A 22,183-nucleotide genomic window follows, 5' to 3' on the forward strand; every position below is an offset into this window, starting at 1 on the left:
GCGCTGCCGGCGCGCGCCTCCACCAATGGGGCGGCGGCTTGTTGCCCAGCGGCCCCGCCCGCCGCGCGGCGAAGGACAAAGCGAGCGGCCGGGGGCGCCGCTCAGTCCCCGCGCGAGCTGCCCGAGCAGCCGCCAGCGCCGCCATCTTAGGAGGTGAGTTGGGAGCCGGGGCGGCCGCTTCGGCGGGCCCTGCGCGCGGCGCTTCGCCCACCGCACCGCGCCGCTCCGTTGTGCCCCGCTCTGCTCTTCTCGCCCGCCGCAGGTCGCCATGTTCTCCTCCATCGCGCCGCTCGCCCGCCTCAACCCCTTCTACGCGCCGCACCTGCAGCTCGTCCAGGACGGCGTGAGGAAGCGGCAGGAGCCCGTCGGGCCGCCCGCCACGCGGCGCAGCTTGGCGGCCGCCTCCGCTGACGAAGGTGAGGGGCGAAGCGGGGGCGCCGGTGCCCCTTGTCGGCCGGAGGGGCTCGGCGGGCCGGGCCGGGCCGCGGGCAGGCCGGGCCGGAGGCGCGGCTGGGCCTGCGCGCCCCTGTGGAGGACAGGGAAGGGCACGGGTGGGGGAGGCGCCGGTTGCCGCTTCCGCCGCGGGCGGCACCAAGGACCCGGTGATCCTGGCGAAGGACGCGCAGAGGTCCTGGGAGCCGCGGCATCTTCGGCGGGGCCGCGGTTGTGGGCGCGACATAGCCCGCTCTGAGGGGCCTGCAACCTTGGGGATGGAAGCGGCGGGCCTGGAGCACATCCTCCCTCTGTGCGGGAGAGACGGATGCTGGGTTTGCAAGGCCGGGCCTCATCTTTCCCCGGCATCCTCTCTCTTCCTCTCTCCGCACATCCGCCTTTTTTTTTTTTTTTTTTTTTCTTCCTTTTTTTTTCCTTTTTTTTTTTCCTTTTTTTCTCCTCCTTTCCTAGCTAGACATTTAGACATTCTGAAGATCTCTAGCCATTAGAAGAACCCACATCTGTTTTGCATTTTTCTTCCCATGGTTGTTGTGAGATATACACTGTGTAGCTATGTAATGATGATTTTTAGACATAAATGTAATTGTTCAATTGCTTAACCTAGATACAGTAGGTTACATTACATATGTTTGTAACCTACATACATAAGAGTAACCTACTCTTAATAGGTTAGAAATATCTACATTAACTTTTTTTTTAAGCAGAAAGATTCAAATAGAAATGATGCTGTCAACAAGCTGCCTTTTGTGATGTTGTATGTTCAGAGGTATCTTGTGTAATCTGCAAGAGGCAAAACTGGATTTTGGTTTTTAGTATGTTTCCAAGACTGTACTTTTTACTTAAATAATGATCATACTGCTAATGAATCCAACATATATTAGACACTGTGCAGTATGCAACGTTATGTTCAATAGGTGCGTTTGCTCCTTAAAATCATTTTTATTAATCTTCATCTGGTTTGTAAGCAGATGCAGTCAGAAGTGAACTTAATTTATTTGATTGTGATGATTCTTTGTGCTTTGTTTGTTATTTGACGTACCAGTTGGTTCTTCATTCTTCCCTTGTCCTTTGGAGACTTACCATATTGTAAAAGATAAGAGCTTACCCAAGGTCACACAAAGTCGGCACCAATTGCAAGACCTTCTGAATTCAGTTCAAGGCCTAGACCATAATATGTCAAGATGCTTTATGATTAGCCCTTGGGGATCGTCTCTATTAGTCTGTTGTAGTAGTTATTTCTGTCTGTCTTAAAAACACAGCTCAGAACCATGTTATTTGGACTACCCCCAGGACATTTCTTCTTAGTCATCTCTTAAAAGTCAACCTAGGGTAATTTCCCTGCTCTCTTCACTGCATTGATTAGCCTGCAACACGCAACGCAACACACAGGTCGCGTGTGTTAGATGTTGGATGTGTTTTCGTCAGCACAGTTTTTAGTAGAATGCTTTCTGAAATAGAAAGTCTGGGTACGACTGGCTTTTTGTAACACTGCTGCTACAGACGGAGACGCATATAATGAGCTTGTGTCTAATAGATAATGTCTTTTTTTAATTACTGTTTTTGAACACCCAGCTGATAAAGCAGTCTGCTGTTATAATAAGGCAGGTTTTTAAACTCTGCTCTTCTGTGGTCAGAAGCTTCTACCAAGGCCTGACCCTAGCAGCAGGAATGTGACTTCCAGCAGCAAGTTGACTTGGGAAGGCAGGCAGAACAAGCACTTCTTGGTATTTGGGCAGCATGGCGAGTACCTCAGTGCTTGTATGTTGAAGAGCAAAGACACAACTAGGCCTAGCTACCCAGTAATTCGGGCCCTATTTACGTTAATTAATATGGTCTGTAAATTTAGATCTGGTATTTCTTATTTTGGAATAAAGAAAAAAAAAGTAATATTTTCATTGTCCTCGTGACTACTTTCCTCCTAAGAAAGAGCATTCCTAGCCTTCTTTTCCAAAGGGTAGCCATTTAAGTCTGGCAGGCTTATGCAACTCTTTACTTTCCTCCTAAGAAAGGAGTTGGATAAACCTACTAGGCTTAAATGGTAATCTGTAGATGTTGTTGAATTTAAAAGGAAATTTTTGTGGTTGCCTCTAAAGGAATTTATTTAAGGAGCAAAAATATATGTTAAACAAGGCATGTCTTAAATAGTTTTGTCTGTGCTTGAGTGAGTGTATGTCTGTCTGAGCTTTTCATTAGGTCTTTTCTGGAGATGTTTCTTACTAGCTGTTGTAACATTTTGATGGATATTACATTGTACTCAAGTAATGCCCCCACATATAATACCAAAGGAGCTGAAACTATCCCTTTCTATCCCTTTATTTTTTTTTAGAAGAAATTTTTTTTTAGATATTGCAAGGTAACTTCTTTCTTAAGTCTTCCAGATTTTCTTTGCTTTGCTTTCTCGGTCCTTTAACTCTCTTTTGGAAGAGAGGGGCTGTATTTCTAGCATTTATCTGTTATTCATAGTTGAATAAGACTTAACTTGAAGTATCTTTGCATCTTTCCCCCATTAATGATTATGTTCTTTTTTCAAGTCTGCTGCTAAAGAGCAGCTATTGCAGGAAGAGTAGCCAAGTTCCTATGCTGTATTTTACATTTGTCTAACTTTTCAAATGATACAGGGTGTTTAAAAAAGAAATACATATATAAAGAAGAATCTAAACTTAAATTCGAAGGTCTGTATGGTCTCCACAATTAACTTTAAAATATGAGGTATTTTTAAGCCAGAGCATTGCATTCCACAAGGAAGTAAGAGAGAACAGATACAGTTTTGGCAACAGAAGTTGCACTGGTCATAAAATACTTAAGCAAAGATGCTTTGCTGACAATTCTAGAGAAGCATTCCTCTTGCTGAATTCCTTGGTATTTAAAAAAAAAAAAAAAAAAAAAACCTTTGAGTCAGAATTTCTACTGGCAGATTCTGGAATTAATTTCTGTAGTTTACAGACTTAAATCCAGACAATGTGTGAGTGCTCTGTGACCCAAAGTTTGATGGTTTGTTTCATGACTCTATTAAAAGAATAGATTTAGTTATTTAGATGTAGGATCCATCTTGTCAGTCTAAAATATGTTAGAGCAAGTGAATATAAGCATAATGATGTTTTTGAATAGCACAGTATAAGAAATTATTTCCGTTTAAAATCTCTGAAAGGCTAGCACTCTGTCAACTTACCTGATATTTGTTACTCTGTGTAGCTGATCATATACGTAAGTGTTTTCTTTTTAATTAACTAGAGTACAGCTGTGCATATGGCTCGGGCAGATTCTTTATCCTATGCGGCTTTGGTGGGATTATTAGCTGTGGAACAACACATACAGCACTGGTTCCTCTAGACCTGGTTAAATGCAGAATACAGGTTTGTTCCGCATGCCAATATGCGATGAAGTTGATAAAGCATGTTTAGTGTGACTTAAATAATCTACTAATGAATTGGAGGGCTAAACTATCCACTAGATATTGTTGCCCAGCAGTGCATGGAGTTCATGTAAAAGCATGGTGTGTCTCTGTCTTTTGCTGCAGAATACAGTTGTGAATATGGCTCGCTCAAGTTTTATGCTCTCTGTGGCTTTGGTGGGGTCCTAAGTTGTGGCCTGACACATACTGCTGTCGTACCCCTGGATTTAGTGAAATGTCGTATGCAGGTTTGTATTAACTTCAATGTTCCTTAAACTTTTTTTTTTCTTTGTAGCCAGCATATCAAGAATTTACAGTAGGTGGTAAACTTTTTTTTAACGTCAGGAAGGAAATAAACTTGGATGCTATTTCTCTTAATCAGATTTGGTGTGGTGAGACTAGCCATATACCACTTCCTAGAGAGACAGAGGCACATAGCATAATCTAGATGAACCTAACTTTCTGTGCCTACATTTAAGGCATGATAGTTTATTGCAGCTTAATGAAAAGCACACAGCCCATTGGTGTTCTTTGGGCTATTGAGGACTGTTCATATGCTTTGGAAGGAAGTCCAATTTTGATATTTCGAAGATTTAGTTTTTTACCCTGGAGTAATGTGCATGTATAATACAATCCATTAACACTGTGACCATCAGTGCATGGATTATGGATTGATACTTCCTAATGATTCCACTTTTGACAGAATGAATAAAACTTGCAGTGCATTTGCTATGCCTATCTAAGGGCTTGTGTGGCGTCTGCTTCTGAGTAGTGGAATTGATTTTTGACTGAAGCCAAAGGGGCAAAGAAGTCTCATTATGCCTAATTGTGATATCGGCTTCACTATTAGATTCATCCAGTCAACATTCATGGATAAAAGTATATTCATAGTTTTATTTGATTAAATCTGTGCTTTGGGAATGGAGCAAATTAAAGCACGTTTCAAAATGTCTAGAAGCTTAGTAGTGGGGGCCCTATTGCATAAGGTGACACCAATTCTAAAAGCGGCAGTCTTATGTGATATTAGGACAGAAGTACTTTTTAGTCAGACTATTGACTATACTGCTGCACGTGAGGCTAAAATTTTTCTTCCAAAAGACCTTGAGCATTCTTTACAACAGAGCACCACTTCTTATTTGAGGAAAAACTGACAGTCTGCCCTTAAGCTAGTAATTTTATAATGCCCTGAACAAAGTCAGGGTGCATCAAATAAGGCAAATGGATGTCTTCTACCACATTTGGATTCAGACCAAATAAAGCATGTGAGAATTCCCTGTTACTACCAGTTACTCCAAAGTACTTGGAGTTGAGCATTGCTTGTTTCTGAAAGCATAGCTAAAACTCAGTTCCATTATAATTGGCAACATGTGTCTCAAATATTCAAGATAGGTAGCTTGACTATATAGGGCTATGGGTGGATTTTCTGGGAAGAAGGATCACAGATAAAAGGGGATGTAGCACCACAAGCATTTCTCATCCAACTGCCAGATGGTTTCCTGGGCAGAAGGCCTGAAGGCCCTGCAGTGCTGCAGTTGACACTGGCAGCAGGGTCTCCTGCTCCCAGGGCTCCAGCTGCTTGGTAGGTATGTTCAGCTTAGGTTACCTGCTCCTGCCTCTCATGTAGCGAGAGTAACTACACTTCCCTTGCGCAGCACTTTGTGGAATGTACAGCTGAAAGGACCCGTGTGACTTCCAGGTGTGACCTTGCAAAACCTATCAGTGTTAGTCTTTATAGGTCCAGTAGGGAACGTGTCACTATTTCTTTCAAGATCTTCAGAAAGAAACATGTTGCCTGCTTTCTTCTGACATTTTTAAAAGAGGTCACCTCTTATGTTCATAATGGTTAGACAAAGCTGTGATAGGAGGTAGTCTCACTTTCAGTACACAGTCAAAAATTACACATCTGGTGTTCTGAATTTTTTTTTTAAATTGAGATTAATTCTCAATTAGGCTGTCATTACTATGGGAGATGAGTGAAACACTAGTCATCAGAGTTTGATATGCATGTCCCATTGTTCCTCCTCGAGTTACGGAGGATACAGAAACACCACATGCATAACTGTAAAGGCAGAATGTATCAATGTACATGCACAGAAATCTCTGAGTATACTTTGAGCTGTCTTTTTGCAATCTGTCTTAATCTGGCAGTGTTTGAAGAGATGAGACCAGTAAAGGACAAGTAGCCACTGATGAATAATGAAGTTAATCTTCAGACTTGTATGGTGAAGCTAAGGTATTTCGGCTCTTCTAGAGAGATATACAGACTGTTAAAAGTTTTGAAACTAGCAGGCAAACACAATGGTTACATCAAAGTTAGCCTCGTGGTAAAGACATAGGGAGCTATAGGGAACTGTAAAGGTATGAGGTTGTTTGTTTTGTTTTTTTGAATTACATTTGATGTGGAGGTATGAGAAGAGAATTATTAAACTGTGTCAAGCAGTTAACTGTCTATTCTGTTTAGGTTGACCCACAAAAATACAAGAGCATCTTCAATGGGTTTTCAGTGACAATCAAAGAAGATGGTGTTCGTGGTTTGGCTAAGGGATGGGCTCCAACATTTATCGGATATTCCATGCAAGGGCTCTGTAAATTTGGTTTCTATGAAGTTTTCAAAATCCTCTACGGAAACCTACTGGGAGAGGTAAGCCTTAAGCAAATCGATGTGTAAAAGTGTTAGTAACATAAACACAAAAGCTCCGTTTGTTGATTGAAAACCGTGTGTTTGAATGCATTTCAGGAAAATGCCTACCTGTGGCGTACATCGCTGTACTTAGCCGCATCTGCCAGCGCGGAGTTTTTTGCTGACATTGCTCTGGCTCCCATGGAAGCTGCTAAAGTCCGCATCCAGACACAGCCTGGATATGCTAACACCCTGCGGCAAGCTGTACCAAAAATGTTCGGAGAAGAAGGCATCTGGGCGTTAGTATCTCCTGGATTTCTTTTACTGTCATTCATGTTTTTGTGTTGAGTTTTAGCAATCACTTTTCGTTAAAAGAAAAACTTCTAGTGGCTCTAGCTTGCATTGATTTCTAACGCATTTGGGTGTTTACAGTTCAATGTAACTAGCACTTTCATCAAAGAATCTGTGTTGAGCTTGTAGTTGATTTCACATGCTCCTTAGATCCATCTTTGTGAGTACCTCTGTGCTGAGTTCTGCTGGGTAACCTCAATTCCTAGCAGTTCCAGTCAGAGATACTCAGCAACTTTTTTGGTTGTACAGTCAAAGATGCTTGAGTCATTGGCATGTGAGAGCAATATAACTGCATGTTAGCTTTCTGTTCTGGTAGAAGTGGCTGTAATTCTACAGGCCACTGATCACTATCAGGACTCGGCTGGTGTGCAGACATGTGCATGTACAGTATTACTACACTCTGTGATCTGAAAAGCAACAAACAGCTGCCCAGTGTAGGCGTCAGGTAAATTCTAAATTGTGCTGCTGGTCTTGGTCTTGAGTAATGAATAAAACTTGTATGTTGTTGTACTGTGGCTTTTGGAGCACTCGGGCCTTACAGTCTCACAATCTAGCAGTCGTGTTTTGTGTTTGTGTGTTGTGGGTTTTTTTTTTTTTTTTCTCTCTCCCTGATAGCAGCAATAAGCTAACTAGGTTAGCTTTTTCGGGTTAGAAATATGTCTTGAAGTAATTGAGGAAAATGAAGTTGTGTTTGTTTTCTCTGTTAAAGTTTCTATAAAGGTGTTGCTCCACTCTGGATGAGGCAGATCCCATACACAATGATGAAATTTGCCTGCTTTGAACGTACGGTGGAAGCTCTCTACAAGTATGTGGTACCCAAGCCACGAAGTGAATGTACAAAGGCAGAACAGCTGGTAGTCACGTTTGTTGCAGGTTATATTGGTAAGAAACTTCTAAATTCTGCACTTGGTGAATGAATTTCAGCTGTTTTTAAAGTCTCACTCTTTTCGTAATATCAAATATATACATATAACTACAATGGAAGAACCTGAATGTGACTTAAAAATGTGTGGGGCAGTGACAGTGGAACAGATAAAATCTGTAATCAGAATGAGAGCTTAGTTAATTGGGTCTTTAGTAGGGTGATACTCTTAACACAGGAAAAAATAGCTTTAAGTTTGGAGATGATGGCGCATGCAAGAAAAATAACTTGCCACCTTGGTAAGCTGGAGCAAGTACAGGAAAGTTAAAAGAGGAGGGTGAGAAGGGAGGGAGTAGTGATTTCACCATAAAAAATCAGAATGAGTTTTATTTCAGAAGACAAGTGATGAAAAAGCAGAGTCTAGGTGCTTTCAAGTGGATGTGTCGTGCCAGTAAGAGCAGAGCTGCTGTCCTTCAGGAGATTTGACATAAGTTGTCCTGCACAACTGGCTGGTGGTGGTCTAGGAAACGTGTGGTTTCAGTTGGGCATACTTAGGCAAATAATTGCTGTGGCGACTAAAACATTGCAGGACTAACAATGAATTATTCTTTCAGCTGGTGTATTCTGTGCAATTGTTTCTCATCCTGCTGACTCTGTGGTGTCTGTACTGAACAAGGAAAAGGGCAGTTCTGCTTCACAGGTTCTTGTGAGGCTTGGATTCAGAGGTAAAGAAAAAATTGTTCATGTATTTTGAGCTGAGTGTACGGGTGGGGGTTAGGTATATTTTTGAGGGGAGTGGAAAGGGAATTTTCTCCTGGCCTCACACGTCTTGTGGTTTATGGTTTTGCTCTGCAGGTGTATGGAAAGGTCTGTTTGCTCGTATCATTATGATTGGTACCCTGACTGCACTACAGTGGTTCATCTATGATTCTGTGAAGGTGTATTTCAGACTTCCTCGTCCACCTCCACCTGAAATGCCAGAGTCTTTGAAGAAGAAGCTTGGTCTAACTGAATAAACAACTCATGGACTGACTTTGCTGGCTGTCCCAGTGATGAGTTTCATGAAACTTTTATATATTTGACTATGTAGAAAACAGACCATATGATGTAATTATTGGCTCATCCCTTCTGAGGGTTTAAATTCTACCACTGTCATTGCCTGAAATAAATCAGAACCAGAGTGCTTAGTGTCTGTTTCCTATTGCATATATAAGCTTTGCTTCACATGAGTAAATACCTCAAACTAATTCCTAACAAAAAATGTAAGTCATTCTGCATGTAAAAAAGGCAACAAAACCAGATTTACACTGTTTCTGGAGCAGAGCCACGAACCCATCCTTCCAGTCCTGTAGAAACTAACTGCGGTCTTGCACTGCCTTGGAGTCCACGCTCTTCTTGCCTGTATGAATGGTTGCTGTAGAATAGTGGAGCTCTGCAGTGAATAAGAGTGTGGTCAGATGAGGCAGCCGGGTCACAACAGCTGCACTACAGAGCTGAGAGAAACCTAATACCTGCCCTTGCTCTAGGGTGGCTGTCCCCACGTGAAGCTGACTTAATTGACTGATCTCTGCACCAAAGAGGTTAATCCTTCCATGTGTATCATGGAGAAACTGTGGCTGCTACCATAACAAAATGCTAGCAAAATTCTCAAGGCTGTCTGACCACTACAAGCTTACAGCAAAATGCAAATGGCTTGCCTTGTCCCCTTGAGGTTTTGTTAACAGCCTTTTCTTGCACTTGGTACTGTTGAATTTTGGCTGTTAGCTTAATTCTCATGCTGTGTTCCAGTAGAGCCATTCCTGCAGAGCAAGAAGCCATGCCTTTTTAGACCTTGATGCAAATAAATTTAGACCTGTAGGCATGTCAGAGAAGAAACCAAAGCACTGTTTTATTAACTTCAGGCAATGAACGTGTCTCTTCCAGGTGAGCATTCATCCTTTCAGTTTTCCCTAAGAATCCATAGTAGATACGTTCAGAAAAATCCAAATCAAACCTTACCAGTAATGGAGACTTGCTCACTTACTGAGCTGGAGCTGAAGTGTCCTGTGCAACACATAGGCCCTGGGCTGCTGCTGTTCAGCCTAGCTTGGCCTTGCATAGACTGTGAGAACTTACTTCTTTAGTGTCCTTCAGAGCCAGGAGGCCCAACTGCAGCTGGCTCCACCCAAATGGCATAAAGATGCCAGCCACTCTACGTTAATAGTTTCTGATGTTATTCCTGCTGCCATTTTACACAGTATTTTATTTTCCCCCCAGAAAAAAAAGATTGGTGACTTAAGACATGTAGTTACACCAGACCCTAGCAAACTAAGCCTTAAGTTGAAGTTGTACAATAAAATCCATAGAAAAATACTGTTCAAAACTCTTGTCACTCTGACACTATATGTGCACTCTATAGAGGTTGGTAACTACCACCTAAATAACTGCATTATACAGCAAAGTCAAATTCCTTAACTCTAAATAAAATATTTGTACACATATTTTGAACTAGATGTATTTTACTTCATTGTGCCCAATGTGAGTGGGGAAGCTTTGAAGTTATTTAGCAGATCTTTAGGATGTTTGCTTTTAAGAGCTGCCTTGGCAACAAGCATTAACTGTGGCTTCATCTTGCAGCAAGACTGTTCATGTCAGAACAGATTTTTGAATTAAATTTTAGCACATGGTTCAACTTGTTCTGCTCAAAAACAAATTACCATCGCATTCGTGCACTGAATAGAATAGTTTCTTTTGAGGCATGTGTGAAGCCCTTGGGCTGGGCTTTGCTCGTTGGAAAGCATCTCAAGTATCTTAAAATCCAGGGAAAGCTGAGTGTTTCTGATGGAAACATTTACAAGGCTGGCAGAGGATTGAGACAGCTTGTCTGATACCTGTTATTCTGATTGTCAAATAATGCAGAGATAAGGTGAATTTCTCAAGCAAGAGAAATTTTTACCACTTCACAAGCAAAACCACAGCATTTTTTTTTTTTTTGTAGAATACTATTGTTTGCCTTTGGTGCAGCCGTTTTAAATACGTGCAATAAAACTTTCAAATGTGTTCCTGAAGCTGCCTTTTTAAAGATATTTGGATTACTTTGCCAAGGAAAATCTGTAAAAGACTGTATGAGAGCTAGCTGCTCCTTTGTAACTGAGAAAGGCAAAATAGAGGTAGTGCTGCTTTCAGTATTTTGTTTCGGGGAAAACTTGGGAGGAGAATTGCCTTGCAGCTATTAACTTCACTGAGGTGTAGCCACAGACTTACTCTGATGCTTTAGGTGGAGGGCGATAAGCCAGTTAAAACTATATTGCTCAAAAAGTTGCCTAATGCAATTTCAAGTATGCTAGCTTGAGTGGGAAAGTGGTAGTATTCGGTGGTACTTAAAAGGCAATTTTCATCATTGATGACTATTTCCTTTATAATGTGTGTGATGTTTTCCAAAAGTAGGGAAGGTGAAAGAGCAGGGGGTGAAAGAGCAGCTTCTGATTGACTTACGTTGTCAATGCAAGGAAAGTCCTGCACTGAACAAGAGCGATCCATTTTGAACCAAACATAGCCTGGGTAACTCCAGAACAGTTGCTAAATTTGCAAGTGCTTTGTCAACTCTGTGCATTATGTATATGCTGCTTCTGTGTATTGTTTTGTCAAAGAGGAAACCTCCTCTTTGCTACTACTGGAGCTGAGACCAGATTTCTGGTTTAAAACATATCAGCTGTATGAATTTGAATGATCACTCCATCCATGCCCTGTGTTTGTATCAGATTATACTACAAATCAAGTATGCTAACAGTATTTGACCTTGCAGATATTTGCTGAAATGCTTGTTAAATATTCTAAAATGGACTATAATATTAAAAAGAGTTGTAATTCATCTACATTTCTACACAGAAATGATGTAGTTCAGTGAAAACAATAAACATCCTGCTATTTTCTAGTGAGTGTGAGTACCTCTTGGATAGCTGAATTTAATAGTTAAATGTTTTTTTTACAAATGACAGTGTTCCTAGCTCAAGTGGCATGGGAAAAGGTGTTGCCAGCAAAATCCTCTTGACTGAGCAGATGTTCCAATGTCTAAAAGCAGATTTTTGATATTTTTCATTCTTTCTGTTGCTGTTTGTTTGTTTGTTTCCACTTTCTGAATTGCTGACTGGAATAGAATTGCCTAGCTCTATATCTACATATCAAATAGAAGCCAAAGATGCCCTGATTGTCATTACAGGTTAGGCTGTAAGGGATGATAGGTCTTTACAAGTAGCGTAGCTGTAATTCTCATTATTACTTTAGTATCTCAATCACTTAATAAAATTGTAGAGAACAGTGTTGATTTGCCATGGAAATGAACTGAGGATTGCAGCTTTAATGAGCTGATACACTTCCAACCACTGATTATACTAAACCTACCTCTTTATTATATTTTGCACAAAAATAAATAATAATGTTCAACTGGTTTTCTAGCTCTGCTATCAAGATTTTCACTACCATGAGTCAAGCTGATTTATTCAAAGTTGATACAGTAGATTATGTGGACTGTTTTATTATGGGCTGGTCATTTTTCCTTGGGCAAAATCCCTAACATTGCACCTTTGGACAGTGGGTTGGATTTGGAAATAGTTCAAAAACAATACTAAAAATAAAGGACTACAGGCGGGAGGAAAACTTTGTCCATGCTTCATGTCCATGCTTAATGAAATGGAAGTCAGATGAGTGTCAGTGCTGCCATTTAGAAGAGGCTCATTGTATCCTGAAAATGCATCTTAGCCCTGAGCATGCTAAAAGTCTGGGCTGAAACTTTTTTGCATGTAACACCAATTGTATTTTGCACGCTTCCACAGCTTGGAATTAGGAAAAGCTACACTGAGAAGAAGGTAAAAGGCTTTATGGATGTCTTCTTCTGCAGGTCAACTGTTAATATGAAGCCAAAGAATCCATCATCAAGTAGAACTGTGCTTGTGTTTTCTCAGACCTGCTGTTGCTAAATCGTCACCAGGTGATGCACATTTCTGATCAGTCTTCAGCTGAAGACTTGATTGAACAGGCATTAGCACTGCTTCCTAGCTCAAGGAATCCACAGTTACTTTGGAAACAACAGTAATTTAGGGCCCTTGTTCCCCTGTAAGTGCTTCAGGATTTTTGTAATGCTGTCTTTCTCCAAAGCTTCCTGTAAGCAGGGTTTGATTTATAAAGCCAATCTACAAGATAAGATGGCCTCTTGCTTCCAATCAGTAAAAAGCGCCCCCAACCACAAACTTTCTTTCAGATTAGTATCTTATCTATTCGTAATAGCTATTAGGAAAAGCTACACAAAAATGCTTTTTAATGATACCTGTATAATTATTTAAATGAGAAGACATTACATTATCACCCATATGTTATGGGCTATAAAACTGGAGAATGAAAATGCAAATAGCAATTAGAGTACCCTATTTCTCACAGAATTATGAGAGTTCTCTTCTGCTAGCCATGTGTAGCACTCTCCTTGCTTGACACAACTAACATGAACTGCAATGAAAACCAAAGGTGGTTGATGCATCCAGTATGTAACCCACAACCTCTAATGACGGAGATCTTTAGGTATGACATCCAATCCATGCTGCAGCAGGAATATCACTGTCTGATTGTTCTGGGTAGTCTTTTTTTTTTTCTCCTTTAAATGCCTTTTTTTATTTTCTCAGAGACTGAAGCATTGGCTGTGAAAGGGTTCAGGACCTCTATGATATCTTAACCTGCCACAGATCCCCCTTTCAAGGACTAATACTGAACTTACTCACACCTAGTGAGCACACACCTAGTTTTGCTGCTGCACTGTAGTATTTCAAAGGCCAACTAACAATAATTTAGTGATGCTGCTGGGATTCCTAAAGAGATAGAGCGACACAGGGAGGACATTAATAGTCAGTAGGTCTTTCAGAAAATGCTTGCCTATAAACATGGTTCTGTGTTTCAGAGACATAATGCTGCACAGTGATGTGATGACAAGGCACAGTTCTTCACCATAAATTACCAGAAATTATTCCATCTGAATGCTAAACAGACCTTTTTAAAAAGCATCAACAGTATTTCTGATGATTCCTGCATTTGCCTTTTTTAATAGGGATTGCTTTTTACAAAAGAGCTAATCATAGTGTACTGGGACAAATATTAAATTACTAATGCAGCTTTACGAACTTGTGTTTAATCTCTATCTGGAGACCACAATTTTATTCCATCCTTCAGAGTAGCAAATGAAAGCTGAACATGGGTCCATCTTGGCTCTTGCTTTATTTCTGAAAGCAAACTCTATAGTTAAGAACAAGAATTTATGCTTTTACAGTGTTTTGTTGTACAAAACAAGGAATTTATTAAATATAGCACCAGTCATCCTTCAGAGAGACTCACAGCTGCACAGAGACACATTCTTTGCTTGATTGCTGCTCCTTGAAATTGCTGCGAGTTTTGCTGTGCTCTTCACGGGGAGAGGAGAGGTTTCTGGCCGGGCTGTGGTAGCATCTGCATGAAGCCTTTAACTCCTGCCCTCCTTCCTCCTGCTGCGCGCGCCGGAGCTAACGCGCCTCAAACACTGCTGTTCCTCAGGCAGAGCCATTCCACAGCCATCAATTCACATCTGAAATCTTGGTTATTTCATCCTTCATATCCTTGATCTCAGCTTGACCTCTTGTTAAATTCATCAATTTTTCATTCAGTAAAGCAGCTGCTTTCTCCCGTCGTACTATATCCTCAGCTAATCTTCCTATTCTCAGGGTTAGATCATTTACCAGTGGTTCCAAGATGGCAAAATTCTTCCTGAGATTATACATCTTGGGTTTTAAGTCATTTGCAAATGTAACTGTCTTCAGCACCTTTGCTCTGTCACTTTCGAGATTCAAAAGTCTATCTGAATTTTTGTTAAAATCACTCCTTAACTCTGATAAGGCTGTCTTAATTTGCTCAATTCTTCTTGCATTACTGGATGCCAAGCTTTGCAGTTTTGCACTTCTGTCAATGCTGCTGGAAAGCAGGTCACCTATATTTTCTACTGTCTTTTTTTCACCTTTATCTAATTTATCTTCTAGTGTTTGTAAAGAATCTGTCAAAACAGTCATATCTGAAACCAGGCCAGAAATGCGCCTTACGTCAGTTTTTACTGTCGCTATCTTCAAAGTTATATTTTTTGCTACAGAAGCTGTATTCTCTTCAATACTTGCAACTGCATGAAAAAGGGCTGTTAAATTCTTCTGCAGCTCTTCTTTTTTTTGAATTAAGCTGCTAGACCATGTTTTCATGGTATATATATCTTCCTGGAGTTGCTTAACGTGAGAAATTATTTGACGATATTCCAGCTGTTCCATTAAGTTCCAAGTCTTTTCACACTAGAGAGATACAAATAAAAATATTTGATAACTCACATCAAAATTTAAGCAATAGCCTAATTTTACTATTTTACTATTCTGAAATTTAAATTGAAAGCAAATCCTGTTTTTAGGAAAGAGCATCCTGAAAGTATGAGACTCTGAAGTGCTTTATAGCATTTAAAAATTTAATAGTCTCTTGACACGGCACTACTAACTCTTTATTAAAGATTTCAGTAGAGTTCTAGGTAAATGAATATACCAAACGAAAAGTAATTTAATTCAGACCGAATTCACAAGGAATTCAGACTAGCTCCTAAGCAATTTATTTTCCTGAATTCAGAAATGAGAAATTGGAAATTAACAGATGGAAATCTGTAAACACTAATATATGGCAGTCTTGAGATCCAAATTTCAATGTACACTGAAGACTTATTATGCAATCTTCTTTCTGGGGTAAGTAGATCTGTGAAACCCCCCCCCCCCCCCTTTTTTTTTTTTTAGACACTGTAGACTGAAGAACTTCCGGTAACTTATTTTGCAGCTCTAGTTGGCCAAAGTTTGAGAACTAGTATAAAGGGACACTCTGACACTCTTAACAGTTTTTCTTTTTCTTCTACCTTGGAATACAAAGCAATACCACACATGATGAGCAACACGTAACAGAGAACAGGCTGCAGAAGAAAAGGTTAGAAGTTGTTTTTAGCACTGCTGAAATGCAATTAAGTGACTGATCACACCAAACACAAATGAAATAATAGAGGAGCAATAACAGGCTGATCTGCTTCAGTTGTTATGTGGTGTGAGGACTTCACTGGGTAACAAAATGATAGGGATTTTAGGATTGAAAATGTAGGAAGGTGGTGTAATGAAGCCATTGTATAGTGTCAGAAAATGTAAGATAATAGTAGCTGCTATGCAAGTCCCTGTTTATATATGTCACTTACAAGAAAGGGTTATCAGTAGGGGTATTTTGCTAGTATTTTTTGTTGTACAATGTTGTCATATCCAAGCTTCAGTATGAGCAGTTAGAAATGTATTTTTAAGTTTTAAGTTAAGCTTTCTTCTACCTGACAGTCAAGTGTACATACTGCAATCACAAACAAATATTATGGTAAATAATACATTAAAAGGAATCTACAATATATATTATCTCTGCTTAGGAACAATTACTTACTTTTTACATTGCACTACAAGTCCATGGAATATAATAACAAAATACAACAATATAAAAAGCCGTGTAGAGAAAACTAAATACAATCTTCTAAGTTTTATTCTTTTATCAAAATACTTTGCTTCAAAATCCATAAAAAGCCCCAAACTTTCAATAATGACAATACTTATTTAAAAAAGATACTTCTTGCCTCCTTCAACTATATGTCTCTCTCTCCTCTTTCCTATAAATTTTCATTTAAATCTGAGCCATTACCCATTGAAAATGATTACAATATTCAGCTGTCCTTAATGTATGAGTGCTGCCATAGAAACATTGACTATACTGATGAAAGTGTTTCCATCAATGAAAATCCTGAGTCCAAGTTAACATATTATCCTCACTCTTATCATTTTCTATGAGTCTTCAGTAGATATTTCTTTAGTATTTGAAGATAACTTTATGTCAGGTGCTACTTCCTCCAAAACCACTCTCTTACTCCGCAGTTTCAATATGCTGTTATCATGCTGTGTGCCTTCAAGGACCTTCTACAGCTCCAGTGTGGGCGACAGTCTTCACCATTTCACTTTCCACAGTAGATAGCTGGGTTGTCAAGTCTTCTATCTTTTTTTCCATACTCAACAATTCACTTGATAACCGCAGAATGGAGTGAATAGCATTTTCTATTGTTGGCAGGTGGGCCTTGCACTCCTCAATTTTGGGTTCATAGTCTGTAAATTTCTGATTCAGTTTTGTGTCTTTGGCTAACAAACTGTTCTGCTCTTCTTCTAGTTTTTCAACAGTCTTTGCATGCGAATCCAACTGTTGCTCGATTCTAGAGAACTCATCATCTTCTTGCCTTTTTACAGTTCTAATATTTCTGGCTGTACTGTCTTCCAAATCTTTTAATCTTTCAGAAAGGGACTTAATTCTTTGATCAACTTCATTAATTTGGGAAGTCACTTCTGTATGTATGAACTTAGCTTCAGATTTTAATCCAGTAGTATTTGCGGTCATTTCATCCACGCTGCTTCTCCAGGAATCTGTCATATTTTGCAACTTCTCATTAACGCTCTGCATCTTTTCAGAGAGAGTTTGTTCACTGTTCCGAATATCATTTATGATGTTACGAAGAGAAGATATTTCTTGCTCAAACCCAGTCACCACAGACTTGAGGGAGGTAGCTTCTTGTAGGATACTTTCAGAAGACTCAAGCTGCATTTGTAACACAAAACAATGTCCATGTCTACTTAATGAGATTAGACTAGAAGACTACTCACATTTATTTAACAGAAGACAATGAAGATTTGCAAGACTCAAGCCCTTAGAAGCCACTTTGGCTGTTACAGTCCTCTTATAATACTATTTCCACAGTTTACATTTAAAATATTGTTGGTGAGTAATCTACCATGGAAGAGTCATAGAAAAGATTATGTTTGTTCTTGTCTTTTTACAGGATACCTGCTGTTTTCTTTGTTGTTGGGCCCTTATTTTACCGAGTGATTTTTTTGGTGTTTGTTTGTTTAGTAAAACACATCATCCTGCAAAATGTTGCATGGAAAATAAGCAAAGTGTGGTATATAAATATCCAAATTACATCATGTATAAATGAGAACATTATGAGATCATCGCTAAAATAACATTAGTGGTGTAAGCCATGCTGTACTCCCACCATTGTCTGTTAGATACAGGGATACTTCCGTAGTCCATCTAAGTTTTCTATTTGCTAATATGATACAGAAAGGAAAATGCAAGGGGAAAAACATAACTGCTGCTTCAGTATGTTTTTCATATTTCTAAAACTAATCTATTGTACAAAAATGCTTGTGATTTTCCTTCAAATCAGTATAAATTTGAATTATATACAGAATAGTACTGGCAGAATTAGGTTTGTGCATTAATTATTTAGAATAGTTTAGTGTCTGCAAAAGTATACTGGGATATAATGATATACTGATGTTCATGAACAACTATGTGACACTGTCACATTGACAAAATTAACATAAATCTGCTTCCCAAGAGACGACAGCAATAATAATAATTATTATTATTTTTCATCATTAAGGATGTAAGTTCAGCTTTAAATTGTATGGTAAAACACTGTTTCTGATGGTCAGCAAGACTTCTGCCACCTACTTTCATCAGGAGTACAATTTCCTTGTTAATCTTTTTCAGTAAGGCTGATATTTCAATACAAACATGTGGTTCATAAAGAAGAGTTTAAATAACTAATTCTAAGCAGCACAGCATCAGCTTTCTTTTTTAGTTGCCCTACTGCAAATGTAATACATTAGTGTTTTATACCATTTTTGCTCTTCTAAGTATTTCAGAGAGTAATCACATTTATCTTCATTTTAAAGGTGAAGAGAACTGACAAAGAAAAGGAAGTGACTTGAATAAGTTTCAGTGGCAAATCCATAAATGAAACTGTAACACATCAGAAGTCAGACCTGATTTCACAAACTGTCTTTCACAAATATTTCAATGAAACACTCAAACAATGCCTACCCACAGACAAATAGAACATGTTATAAATATTGCTCCTAAGAAGCTAGTTATATTTGAGTAAATGACAATTACATAACACACTGGCAAATGTTCACAGATTATCCGATGTTAATGATTACCTTTTCTGAAATTAAGTTAACTTTATTTTCTATGCCCAAGAATTTTTCAGCTTCTTGTTGTAAAAAAACGTACTTTTTCTCCATATCAGCAAATTGACTTGACTGTTGAAAAAGGAACCTGCAAATTGAAAAAAAAGTAAATAGTAAATTATATTTGGCATATATAAAAATAGGATCTGATTTCACATATACATAAAATTTGCAAAATTCATAAAAATTTACAAAATTTGCTACATCAATATATGAGGGAAAACTATGGGGTTTCAATGAGGCTTACTAGAGTTATCCGTTTCCACTAGAAGTAGAAAAATAAGAAAACATTAGAAGGTGCCTCATTTTACATAGCATGACAATCAAACTAAAAAAAAATATATAATTGTTGGAAATAAAATACAGTTAAATCTATGCTGACTCTTGCAAGGCATCACAAAATCATGCAAACGAACTTCATATTTAGAAAAGCTGCTTCACTCTAATTTTGTTTAACTGTAACCATCCAAGAACCTATGGGTGCGTTGTGGTGTTGTAGGAAAATCTGAATAGCTCTTGTTCTGATGATGCTAGTTTTGTGAACAAATACAGATAAGCGGAGATCTTAATCCTGTACTTCATATATTTGTTATATTTGCTTACTGTGGCCTTGGCCAGCTGAATTGTCAGCATTTATCAAGTTACAAAGGACACAAGACAGCTGTGCAAAAAAAAGTTATTGAATGTTTTTCAATTCCCAAACAAGGTGTATGGATGACTAGGTATACTATCAAGGGATGGTGCAAGTAGATGTAGACTATCCAGAGATCCTCTCAAATGGGAACAAATGCATCTAGAACAACGTAGACAACTTAAAATACCTTTGTAATTTTATAGTTGGTTTTGGTTAATTGCATATCAATTGATATAAGAATTTCAAAAGATCTGTAATATAGTCTGTACAGACTATGTTATGCAATAAAAGCTAAAATGCTATATATAGAGATGCTATATATATATTTATATAAGTATTTGTAAAGTAGTTTAACCAGAGGCATTATTAATCATTTTATTCATTTTACTCTCTTATGATATTCTGTTTCTTAAAAATTTGCATAAAGAAATCCAGATAATATTAAAATACATAGGAATTTCATCTGAAATTGAAGACTAAAGTCAAGAATGTATTAAAACTGTTTTCATTTCTTGCACTAGAATTCTGAGAATTTCATCATATTGTTTCTGCATGACACTCATAGCTTCTTAAGGAACTAAAATACTGATGACACCTAGGGTCATCGCTAGGTACTGATGTCATACCGATGAGGATATTCTAGAACACCTTTTACAAGGATATTTGATCTTTACTGCAAGACTCTACTTGATGAACAATCTGCCACATTGCTGAGCAAACTAATTACGTGCAATTGTACTGATGATTTGTTTCCTGCTCACTGAGCCTTGCATTTTTTTGTCAGATTAATTTGCTCTTCACAATTACACGCAGTCACTCAAGCAGGTATCTACAATCCGTGAGCAAGGCATCTGCTAAGCCTTCAGCAGGACAAAACAGATCAAGCTTCTATAACCCCTCACTGTCTGGCAGGGTTTCCAGGTTTCTTGTGATTAGCACTGTTCTTTTCTTGACATTTTTTAGCTTTATGTTCCTGCTTTATAATGTTCCCATGAAGAAAAAGCTTTAAACCCAAATACTATATTCAAATATTACTAATCATATTGTCCATGACTAAACCACAAAAGAATCTACTATAGAGGATTACGTACCAGCTCAGCACCAGGCAAATGACAAGAGAAATTAGGCTCAAGGCTGACCGTGTGTCTACCCAAGAGGAACTCCTATTATTGCTAGTCTTGGGATTTACCAGCTTCCCATGATCATTGTCCTTCTTGGCCTTTTGTGAATCCTCACTGGTCTTGGAAGAAGCCCCTTTTTTCCTCTGCTTAACCTCAGACATTTTGTGCCCTTAAGAAGTGGAAGCAAAAGAGAGAGAGCTAGAAAAACAAACAAAACAGAACCCATTGAACCAAAATACCCTCCACAACTAATAATTGCAAGTGTTCCTGGATATAAACTTCCCCCCTTTAGTTACACAAACACACCCCAAAAATGTTCATTTGATGTTTACCATGTTTTCTAACTGCGTGATTCTTTGAAGGGTCACAATACTTTCTACTAACACCTTTTCTTTTTTTTCTTTGTGGAAACTTTCGTTTTTATACTATAAGACTAAAGCTTTCACATTCTCTTAGTAGAGTGAATGACTGTCTCTTCTTCACTGAAGTTAATTTCAGCCTTCCAGAACAGCTATCTGTAATGAAATAAGCTATTCTCAAAATATACTTAAAATCACAAGGATTGAAGGAAGCAAGCAATGGTTTTTTTGTGGATGCTGCAGCTAACACTGCGATGATAATCAACATCACTTTCCCATTTTACTTGTAGATTCTTAAAAAATTTTGGCCTACTGCACATTAAAGAAGTGTATTTTATCATTCTTAAATATGGGGCTGCAAATCAAGATTAAGAAATAATTGTTTAATGATGTCATTAAAAATAATAAAAATTTTGAAAAAAGTATCTGTATTAAAGAAAAGCTACCAATTCCCCTCTGCTAAAAGTAAGGCCCCAGTATGTTCAGGCACTAAGAACCTCCCCTTTCTGTGACTATGGAAGTGTATATTTAAAATGAGGTGGAGATAGAGTGTGGATTTTTATGCTTAAAAATTTGCTCCAGCAAACAGCACTTTGTGGGGTTTTGGTTTAGAACAATCGGAAACAAAAACATTGTGTTTCTGGGCTCATTTTGCTGTGCTGCGGCTTAGTTGACATGTAAAAACATAAATATTTGAGCTAGAAGGGAACTGTGCAGTTGCAAGGCCAGGCAAAAGGGCACTGTTTAAAATCTAGGCCTGTCACGAGGGAGTGAAGCTCGGAGGTGCTTGTGAGCAACACTGCTAGAACAGCCTTCTTTGTTTGAAGGATTAAATAAATAAATAAATAAATAAATAAATAAATAAACCCTCGCTTATACAAAAAGAAAAGAAAACGACAAAAGAGGCACTGCGAAACCTTTAATACAGTTCTTCTGCTTTGGCCTCCCCTGAGCCCAGGCCGCGTCCCGCCGGGGCTCCCGCGTCCCGGACCCCGGGGCTCGGCGCAGCCTCTCCCGCTCCCCGCGCGGCCGGGGCCGGGGCCCGCCCGCCTTACAGCTCCCGCCCCGCGGCCCCTACCTCTCTCTCGGCCGTCACCGGCCGTTAGCAGCCGTTACCGGGCCGTTAGCAGCCGTTACCGCGCGCTCGCCTCGCAGGGCGCCACGTCAGGCGCGTGCCCGCTGCGCCCGGCGGCCTGGGCGGGCCCCGAGTCCGAGGCGAGGGCGCCTCCTTCCCTCCTCCTCCTTCCCTCCCCTTCTCCTTCCCTCCTCCTCCTCCTC

At 39.3% G+C, this 22,183-nt stretch overlaps 3 protein-coding genes and 1 non-coding gene across 6 annotated transcripts; 2 read left to right on the forward strand and 2 right to left on the reverse strand.

The window, feature by feature from the left end:
• The first annotated feature begins 121 nt into the window (after positions 1-121).
• Positions 122-19,565, forward strand: SLC25A3 (solute carrier family 25 member 3). 2 transcript variants are annotated; one of them, XM_026053458.1, is made up of 8 exons: positions 122-153; positions 263-416; positions 3,971-4,092; positions 6,306-6,485; positions 6,582-6,763; positions 7,525-7,697; positions 8,292-8,402; positions 19,498-19,565. In XM_026053458.1, the coding sequence occupies exons 2-8, from the start codon at positions 269-271 to the stop codon at positions 19,539-19,541; spliced, it is 960 nt and encodes a 319-aa protein (XP_025909243.1). In that variant the 5' UTR covers positions 122-153; positions 263-268; the 3' UTR covers positions 19,542-19,565. The 2 variants fall into 2 exon arrangements, with proteins under 2 accessions (XP_025909243.1, XP_025909242.1); XM_026053457.1 differs by lacking the exon at positions 19,498-19,565 and adding an exon at positions 8,533-11,262.
• On the forward strand, positions 6,952-7,192 carry LOC112959518. Its single transcript, XR_003251633.1, has one exon. It is a non-coding gene; the product is annotated as a small nucleolar RNA SNORA53 (small nucleolar RNA).
• On the reverse strand, positions 13,898-16,554 carry LOC112959440 (inhibitor of nuclear factor kappa-B kinase-interacting protein-like). Of its 2 annotated transcripts, none has more exons than XM_026053461.1 (2): positions 16,411-16,554; positions 13,898-15,002 (listed from the first exon to the last, which is right to left on the reverse strand). In XM_026053461.1, exon 2 carries the CDS (start codon positions 14,979-14,981, stop codon positions 14,247-14,249), a length of 735 nt encoding a protein of 244 aa, XP_025909246.1. In that variant the 5' UTR covers positions 14,982-15,002; positions 16,411-16,554; the 3' UTR covers positions 13,898-14,246. The 2 variants fall into 2 exon arrangements, with proteins under 2 accessions (XP_025909246.1, XP_025909245.1); XM_026053460.1 differs by having other exon boundaries at positions 16,159-16,554.
• On the reverse strand, positions 16,616-22,032 carry LOC112959439 (inhibitor of nuclear factor kappa-B kinase-interacting protein-like). Its single transcript, XM_026053459.1, has 4 exons — positions 21,984-22,032; positions 20,517-20,715; positions 18,762-18,879; positions 16,616-17,349 (listed from the first exon to the last, which is right to left on the reverse strand). Exons 2-4 carry the CDS (start codon positions 20,705-20,707, stop codon positions 16,672-16,674), a joined length of 987 nt encoding a protein of 328 aa, XP_025909244.1. The 5' UTR covers positions 20,708-20,715; positions 21,984-22,032; the 3' UTR covers positions 16,616-16,671.
• Between the last annotated feature and the right edge of the window lie 151 nt (positions 22,033-22,183).

The sequence above is a fragment of the Nothoprocta perdicaria genome, unplaced genomic scaffold, assembly GCF_003342845.1.
Source record: "Nothoprocta perdicaria isolate Ctin4 unplaced genomic scaffold, notPer1 scaffold_116, whole genome shotgun sequence".
NCBI lineage: Eukaryota > Metazoa > Chordata > Aves > Tinamiformes > Tinamidae > Nothoprocta > Nothoprocta perdicaria.